Genomic DNA, 9234 nt, shown 5'->3' on the forward strand with positions numbered 1-9234 from the left:
GAAGCATGTAGCTTTGCTTTTGTTCTAGGGTCCCCTTTTTTGTTTAAACTGAGCCTATACAAGTGGGATTCCCTGGTGGTCTCCCATCCAGGCACTAACTGTGCCCTACCCCACTTTTCCAGGTCAGCCAGGCTCTGCTAGTGGACCACCTTGCAAAAAAGAAAAGGCAGTGAACGGATTCAGGCTTCATAGTCCTTGCTCATCCGGTTACCCCAATGATCCCTTGTTTCAGCCCTTCAATTTAGGGCAGAGGACGCAGTCTTTAAATAGTGGGATGCACCTGGTGTGGCTTTGCGCCATTCCCGCAGGGTTAGGGTTAGGGTGGCAGCTGGATTTCCACCTCACCTCCGGCTCCAGGGGAATCAAAAGCAACTGTTGGGGGAGGCAGCTGGTCCCCCCAGCTCGACTTCCACCTCATTCCACCTTCCTGCTCCCTCTGGCCCTCCTGCATCAAGGGAACAAAAATTTGGGGAACAATGACTTCTGCACTCCTGCCTCGGCCAGTGGAAAGAAAGGTGGCCAGCTTATCCTTTAGGGAAGACTCCGGGCAAGATCCTGGAAGGTGCTGAGTGACGCTGAGGGCAGGAACCAGGACATAGGCCCCTGGGGTATTTTTTCTCGGGCCAGCTTGAGTGGTACCCATGTCCTCATGTTCTGTCTGAAGGGACACGTCTGATTTGCCCATTCCTAATTATGATTTTATTTCTTTTGCATGGCTGTTGAATCCTGCCTTTTCCTTGGAGGGCCAAAGCAGGGCCTCTACTAATGATCACAATCTTGGTGGGGCTGCAGAAAGCAACAGGTTGCCAGCTGGACCCCAAGGTTTGAGTCTAGCCTCTTCCCTGTTCAGTGGCCCTGGCTTGCACCTTTGGGAGACATTCAGAGATCAGTCTAAGCCAGTGTTTCTCAACCTTGGCAGCTTGAAGTCCACACATCTTCAAGTTGCCAAGGTTGAGAAACACTGATCTAACAGCTTCATCGACCATCTTAGCCAAGGTTCCTTGCTCCTTGCTTCTCCAAGAAGCGAGAAGCTCCAGAGCAACCTTGTGCAGGTGGTTTTTGAAGGACACAATAGTAGGACCTCCATGGTTTTCATAAGCAGGGCCTGCCCGACCATTAGCCAGAATGAGATTGGGACATCTGGCCAGTTAATAGCAGTAAGGTAGGGAAGCCAGCACAGAGATGACCCATCGCTCCTAACCTAAGACTTGCCCAGGATTTTAGGAGCAGCAGATCTTCTACTGGATGCCTCCAGCAGTGAATTGCCCTGGGCAACCCTTGATGGGAAGCCAGGTGTTTGCAAATTTAGAAATCAGAGATGCCTCGGTTTGTCTACCAAGGACTGCTCGGAGTCCTTCAAATATTCCAGACCAGTCACCCGTCAAAGTCAGCCATATTTTTACCTACGTATTGCCAGATTGTTTTCTTCTTTCTCCCGCTAAATGAGCGCAGATGCTCCCATCAGCCATCCAAAAAATAAATAAAAAATCAGCGGCCATTAAGCAAATATTTGCAACTGCCAAAAGAGAGAGATGCCTCGTGAGGTCCTTTTGCATTCTCTCCCAGATGGTGTTTGAGTTTCCAGTGGATGTTGCAAGAAAAGCACGTGTTTCTCCAAGCTGCAACCAATTTGCATCTTCTTTCATATGCAGAGAACTGTGCCCGTTCATCTGGAAATATTATTTATCCATTTCGGTTAACCGTCTTGGAGGAAAGCAGAGTATCGTTTGAGCAAGATGGCAGCGATGACATTTAGGGAAGAGAAACTCCAGGCGACAACTGTTTGGGGCCCCCAAAACCCAATAAATTCATCTTCCTTTGTCCAGTAAAGATTTTGAAGCAGACTTTGCAGCTAAATAAATACCTTCCAGGTCAGACCTGGATGTCATTTGAATATTTAAAACCTGGGAAGAATTTGAGCCTTTCAATGAAACGTTAGTCATGTAATAGATCTCGGGTTGCCCTCTTAACAACAGCACCATCTTCCTGCACAATTACGAGGCTCCCGTTGGTTCACTTGGTGGCTTATTGCAGATTAAAAAATCGTCTTCGGGAAGTACTTTTTTTTTTTTAAAAGCATGCTTTAATCCGTGGATTGGAAAGAGACTTCATGGGTAGGCCTCATGATAGGATTCCTGGAAGCTGTTAGGGATGCCCAGCTGTTTTCAAAAGACTTTCTTTTCCATCAGCGCCGTACTGAGCTTCGCTTCCTTCATCTTGATCCTCGTGGCCATGGGGACCCAGAAATGGATGACTGGGAAAATCCTTTGCAAAACTGGAGCTGAGCTGGTCAACGCCACAGACCCCGAGTTAGTCAAGTTCATGGGGGAGATTTACTACGGGCTCTTTGGGGGCCGCAAAATGCGACAGTGTGGACTCGGGGGGCGCCCTTCCCAATTCAAAAGTGAGTACCTCTTTTGTTTCATTTTTCCTGCATTTGCAAATGAGTGAGGTTCCAGCGAGGTTCTTTAATTATGATTGACTATTCAGCTCATGAGTTGCCCCTGGAGTTAAGTTTACCGGAAGTTCTCTTCTTCTGACATCTGGATTGAAAAGGGAATTCTGTTTTTCAACATGGAAAATGTAGGGGTTGAACAATGGAACCCAGAGCTGCAGCTCTGGGGGCTGATAAGGTGGAAAGCCATGCATCTTATCACAGAGGGGAGCACTAATTCACTTGCTCTATGGCAGTGTTTCTCAACCTTGGCAACTTGAAGATGGGTGGACTTCCACTCCCAGAATTCCAAATTCTGGGAATTGAAGTCCACCCATCTTAAAGTTGCCAAGGTTGAGAAACACTGCTCTGTTGACTAAGCAAAGGGACCACTAGAGGGCAACCAAGAAATACAAAAAACATGTATCTTTGGTGCCGTCTAGTGGTGGTCCAAATATTTGCAGCCCAGATCTGGTAGCAGCACCATACTTAAAATTATTATCTTCACCCAGAGAACAGAAAAGTAATGCAACTAGGATTGTTGAGGAAGAGGTGAGTTTTGGCAATCCTCTCTGTTACGGCCAACGCCAAATCTTCCATAGCCCTCTTCCTTCCACACCAGGCCAAAAAAGCTTCTCTGTTTCATGACGTAGGACTAATTCAGAAGTTCACTTTTGCTTTGATTGTCTTCCTATCTTTATTAGCAGTTTTCTTGCGTGCTCAGGAAAGTGCAGTTTGGGCTTGGAGGGATGCATAAAATACAAAAATGCAAGAGGAACAGAAATAACCACCAACTTGATTAAAATGACAGAATATACGCCAAAGCTCCAGAAAAATCAGCATTGCTCAGTAGAGCCTGGCTCTGCTTTTTTTTAACAAGCCCTCAGCAGAGAAGTGGAGTGAATAAACCTTCTGGGGGAGAAGGATAAATAAAAGGATAGATGTCTGGTGAGATGGTGTCTATCTGAGGTTGCCTTCTGTCTCTTCCATAATCTGGTTGGGAGCCTGGAGGTGTTTCTAGATCCAACTTCGAGGAGACACAGTCCAGGGTCGACACTCTGCCTGGCAGGTCTGCTGTGGGACCTCCCTCTTCCGTCTGGCTCCTGGGCTTGGTTTTTGCTTGGATGGAGCAAGGTGGCAGAATCCATCACCACTTCCTTTTTCTTTCTTGGTGCAAAGACCTGAAATTGAATAACATCTCTCTGGCTGAAGGCTCCCAATTAAAATTGTAATCGAAAGGGTTCTGCTTTTGTGCTTGCTCAGAAGGAATCCTCTTCCCAGGAAAGCTGAGGTTCCTCCATGGCTCCCCTTGCAGAATATTCTTTTTAAAATATTCTGTGAATTAAATTCTGGGCAGTATTAAAATGAATATTAATTCTTTTTAACTGCCCAGAGTTGCTGGGTGTCAGGCAGCATATAAATTATTATTATTGTTGTTGTTGTTGTTGTTGTTTCATTCTGAAGCGACCTGTAAAGACTTGGCCTCAGCATACAACATTTATGCCACAACTGCACAAATCTGCACTGCCACTGGATGGCAGCCAAGATATTTGAAAGACTGTAATCCTTTACTGTCCCCTAGGTTAATTGGTTAATGATTTTGCAGAAATTATGTAGATGGGGGAATACCTCTTTGACACACCCCCAAGCCCCTTTCTTGAACTCGCTCCCAGAACACTTATTTATTTATTTAGTCAATTTGTATGGTCCCCCATCTCAAATAACCCCCATGGCTGGCTGGGGAATTCTGGGAGTTGAAGTCCACACAGCTTGAAGTTGCCAAAGTTGAGGAACACTGATCTAGAGTCGACTTCACACCTGCTATTGACTCCTGAATTGGCATGAAGAATTGTACTGATTGTTGGGTTTTTCTGAAAGCTACAGAATTAGGACATTACATTAGTTTAGTGGTATCTTTTTTGACTCGTGCTCTGGAAGCAAACAGCTTTTCAAGGCCTGGAAGATGATAATCAAGGCAGAAGCTGTATTGTTGATTAACTGCGCCACCTCCCTGGACTTTGAGCAGAGTAAAAAGGGATTTGTTGTTTGAAGTTAAGCATGCAGCAGCCAGGAGATTCGAGGTACCTGTTGTAAAGAAAAGAAATTTTTCTGCCCCTAAGGGCATTGAAGGATCACCCAAGTGCAGCTGGCTGCACATGTTAAAAACCACACACTTGCTGAATTGTGGGTCTCCTCCTCTGCCATGAAAAGAGAAAGATCAGGCCAGTGAATCTGTGGCCCTCCCTCCCTTTCCTCACTTTCACCGGCATTTTCCCCCCCCCAAACCAAATACTTTTATTGATCCATTTTCAAACAGGTATGCATAGAATCATATAAAATAACGATAAACCGTTTACTATACACAAAAGCAAAGCAAAGCAAAAGTTTAAACAAGAAGAAAAAGCATGCATGCCCACACACACACAGCAAGCAAAAACTGTAATTACAACTACATCCCAAGTTCCCCTGATCTTGTAAATCTTGAAAAAGGAAAACTAAAACTAAGCAGGCTTAAGTCTTTCTCAGCTGCACCAGTGTTAGAATAATTTTTGCCCTGGATTCTGCCACCACCCGAGGGCAGCCTGATAGTGTGACATTGTCAGCCCCGGCCTTGGAGGGAAGTCAGAAATGAGAAGAAGCATCTTTGAAGAACTGTGATGCTCTGGTTCTCTTCTGGGAGCCTTTCCTTCCTCGGATTCAACATCACCACAAACAGATTCCCCAAACCTCATTTTTTTCTGCTGAGTCCCATTCAAGCTCATTCTTTGCTACATGCAAGCCCAGGGCCGCAACTAGGGTCTGTGTCACCTGGGGCAAACATGGATTCCGCGCCCATTTTGGTGCCCCCCCAGCACTCATTTTGGTGCCCCCCCAGCGCTTATTTTGGCGCCCCACCAGCGCGGTGCCTGGGGCACATGCCCCGGTTGCCCCCCCCAGTTGCGGCTCCGTGCAAGCCTTAAGCACCCCTTTCCGTGGGCTATTGAGATGGGGAAAGAATAGCTGGAGGTCTGCAGTTCAAGGATGCACGTAAAAAAAGTAGCGGGGCTTCAGTGTCATGCTTGTGGCCACCATCTTGACTTCTTTGACCTCCTGCCTGCAGACACCACTCATCCACGGAGTTCTGTGCCCTTTGCCGAGGCAGTCCAAAGCTGAACGAGCCACGCAATGTGGCAAAATAGATTGTGCTCAGTCACCCACACAACTCTCTTAATGTCACCAGATCTTTTGCACAATTCAGTTTAGAGTTGGGTTCCCCCATGCCAAATGTGGGTGGCTGTGTGCATACCTTTAGCAGGCGAAAGTAATAAAAATCTGCAATGAATCCAAATGGAAAAACTTCGTGGCATCTGAGACTCCCTGCCCCATTTTCTTACTGTGATTTTCTTTGTGTATGGGATTTGTTTACCTCCTCTATCTAGCTGGACTCTGGGTTTTTTTCCTCCTTGCCAGTGTTTCCACACCTGGTGAAAAAGGTGAACACAACTCTCCATGTGATGATTATCCTCTTCTTGTCGTTAGCATTTTCCTTTGCCCTGGTTAGCTGTGGATTCTGCATCTTAAACCTCCTGAAAGTTCCTTTTCGGGCTATTCACGGACCGGCAGGAATAGCTTTGTGGAACTTGCTTGCAGGTAAGGTGAACTCCTCTTTCTTCACACCAATAATCCTGAAGTTCTGGGAAGGTCTAATAGAAGGGTTGTCAGGCTCCTTCCACAGTCCACAGATTCTAACCATCGAGGATGTCCTCAGGGCCTGGTCAGAAAAGTCAGGTTGGGGCCACAACAATGCAATTGAGGCTCTGCCTGCTTTTTATGTGCGTCAGTCGCACCATTGTTGCCGACATCTTGACTTTTTTGACCACGCTCTGTGGACTCCCTTCCGAACCACGCCGATTTCATGATTTGAGGGTGAATTTCAGCCACCCACTTTTCCCCCATCCCACCCTTTCCGGCCTGTTTTTGCAATAGATTACGCATCTGGAAATTTGAAAATTTGCCAATTTTTTTTGTAATTTTTTGTTCTAATTCCCCAAACTGGCCTAATAAAAATGTTGCTGGAATTTGGACTGGAGAATTTAATGATGCGTAGCTTTGGCTAACAACTGTAGCAAAGGTCCCCTAGAAACTTCTCTCGTTGATGGCTATACGTTTACAAGCTGAGCACGAATTTAAAAGAAATTTGAGTTTACATTTTTTAAGTGTGAGTATAAACCTGTTTTTACACATTTTGGGGCTTTCATTGTAAATGGCTGGCAGGCTTGGGTGATGTGAAAAGGATAATAAAGTGAAAGAAAAATATGAACTGCTGAAAAATAACTGCAAACCAAGTGTTTGATCTGTGTGGCGCTGAATCTCACTCCAGTAAAACCCACGTGATGCAATTCACAAGATAACATCAGTTTCCAGAGTGCAATTTGAAGTGGATACCTGCAAGCTTCAATAGTTATGACATACTAAAGTATTTATGATGAATGGAAAATAATTTGATTACATTTGCCCTCTGAAATTATGAAATCCACTAACCAATCCTCTAATATGTATGTAAAAAGGGAAAGACCTTCTCGAGGCATGCTTAACTTCTGATGGCTATGTGGATATGTAAGTCCCTGTTGTTTCCTTGACCACAGCAGTAACTTAAAAATATGTATTTTAATTAAAATTATTTTTTTTTAAGTTTCTTCAATCTTCCATCTGGTAAACCTTTTTCTATTATATACAGTATTTTAATTTTCAATGGAATCCACAACTTGCAGTTTCTGGTGGTTTCCCACCTGAGTCCTAACCAGACCGAGCTCCACATAGCTTTGGGAGGACCAGCCAAGCTTGGCAACGTCCCTTCCTGCTATCCAGAAACCCAGCTCCATGCAGTTTTCTTAGTGTTGCGTGGAAGGGGTTTGCCATGGATGTTTTTCCAGCCCTGAGATTTCTGTATGGTTGACCTGGGCTTTAATTTGCTTCTGTTTATGCAAGGGGTAAATAGGCAAGTAGAAGCAAAACTTCAGCCCTGAAGCCCACGTGGCACTTTCAGAGACGTAACGAAAAGTAGAAGCAGCTTGCATCTCAGTACCTGCAGCTGATGTGCAACAGGGCAGTCTGGGTCTCCCCAGTGGGATAACGCCTGTGAGTTTCACGTGATTTTGGAGTCAAACCATTGTGCCGCTGGAGAAATTTGCAAGGATCCTTGTGCATTACAAGCAAAATGAGCATCTGGCTCCAGAGACACTTGTGCCCGCTGAGCCCCCTCAGCTCAGAACGGATGGTTCCAGGAAGCCCTCAAACTTCTCCAAAGCCCCGGGAAGGAAATGGAAAACCCAGCCCTGCTCACGCAACGGGGTGGCCTCCTTCGCTCTGCATCAGCGTCCTGGTCTCTGGGGCTTCGGCCTTTGGCTACCCAAAGGTTGTGCCCCGCTGGCAAGAGGAGACCAGGATCAGCTTAGAAATGAGAATCCGCTGCTTTGTAGGGCACGTGCATGAATGACTTATTTCACGTTTATTTCTAGGAGGATGTACCACGCTGGCCGTGGCCGCTTTCGTGGCAGCTGTCAAACTGCATCGGCTTACAGAAAGAATTGCCAATTTTCGGGAAAATGGCTTCCATTTTCTTATCCTGGAAGAAGAGTATATGCCTTCTTTCTGGCTTTGTGTAGCAAGCGCGACCATCCACGGGCTGAATCTGGGGATAGTTGCCCTCAGCGCAGTTCACTTCCCGACTCCGAAAACGAAGACAGAAGCAGCAAATGTTACAGCAGAAGACATCATGTACTAAACTGTTGGTTTGCCGTTTGCCCTCTTCTGGACTTCCATGATCTGTTGATCATCTGCAGTATGTCAAAGACACTGACATCAAGTAGGGCCTCTGGGCCTGGAAGGGGGAACATCAGCACCACAAACAGGGTTATTTCAGCAAAAGCTGAGATCCATGGACAGCCAGCTGTGCTATGTCCATTCTCTGGAAGAGGATTGTGTCTCCCTCACAGTGTTCAAAGTTTAAAGAGCACTCCACCTTCTCCTGCTGGTTGTAAGGTCTCATCCATAGGTCTTCCAACCACCAAAGGAGGCAGTTTACCTTTGCCCCAACATTGTGCACTGGAAAACGGATATCTTCGCCAGTATATTCAGGAAAAAGTCATCATTAGCCTTTGTTTTGTACCTCAGAAGCTAAGGGGGTGAGATGGCCAGTTTGGTCTAGTGGTTAAGGCTCCAGGCTAGGAACCAGGAGACGGAGAGTTCTAGTCCCACCTTAGGCACGAAAGCCGGCTGGGTGACCTTCGGCCAGTCCCTCTCCCCCAGCCCAACTCACCTCACAGGGTGGTTGTTGGGGGGAAAAGAGGAGGAGGAAGGTGCATTAGGTATGTTCACTGCCTTGAGTTATTTATCAAAATAATAAACGTGGGATAAAAATTAAATAAATAAATAGATTTGACTGCATCACTGTTTCTTTAAGGGTAAAGAACTAAGATAGAAAAGGATAAGGAACTAAGATAGAACTTTTCATCCTGTCCCGTGAAGCTTTTCATGGTTGTATTCGAAGTCTGCTAATTCATAACCAGACATGTTGCTCTTGGCGAGATACCATAAGCCTCTGCTGAAGATTTAAAGAAACTTTGCCTGTTTTGAGAAGCAATGAAAAAATTAGATCAGTGTTTCTCAACCTCAGCAACTTTTAAGATGTGTGGACTTCAACTCCCGGAATTCCCCAGCCAGCATGCCTTTTTACCTACAGTCTAACATGTCTTAAAGTTGCTGAGGTTGAGAAACACTGAATTGGATGAACAACTACAGTAATCCCTACTATGGTTTTG

General features: G+C 45.7%; 1 protein-coding gene across 1 annotated transcript; it reads left to right on the forward strand.

The window, feature by feature from the left end:
* The first annotated feature begins 2137 nt into the window (after nucleotides 1-2137).
* On the forward strand, nucleotides 2138-8313 carry CLRN2 (clarin 2). The gene is made up of 3 exons (XM_063310539.1): nucleotides 2138-2404; nucleotides 5885-6064; nucleotides 7933-8313. Exons 1-3 carry the CDS (start codon nucleotides 2152-2154, stop codon nucleotides 8196-8198), a joined length of 699 nt encoding a protein of 232 aa, XP_063166609.1. The 5' UTR covers nucleotides 2138-2151; the 3' UTR covers nucleotides 8199-8313.
* The last annotated feature ends 921 nt before the right edge of the window (nucleotides 8314-9234 follow it).

The sequence above is a fragment of the Candoia aspera genome, chromosome 8, assembly GCF_035149785.1.
Source record: "Candoia aspera isolate rCanAsp1 chromosome 8, rCanAsp1.hap2, whole genome shotgun sequence".
In the NCBI taxonomy this organism is placed as follows: domain Eukaryota; kingdom Metazoa; phylum Chordata; class Lepidosauria; order Squamata; family Boidae; genus Candoia; species Candoia aspera.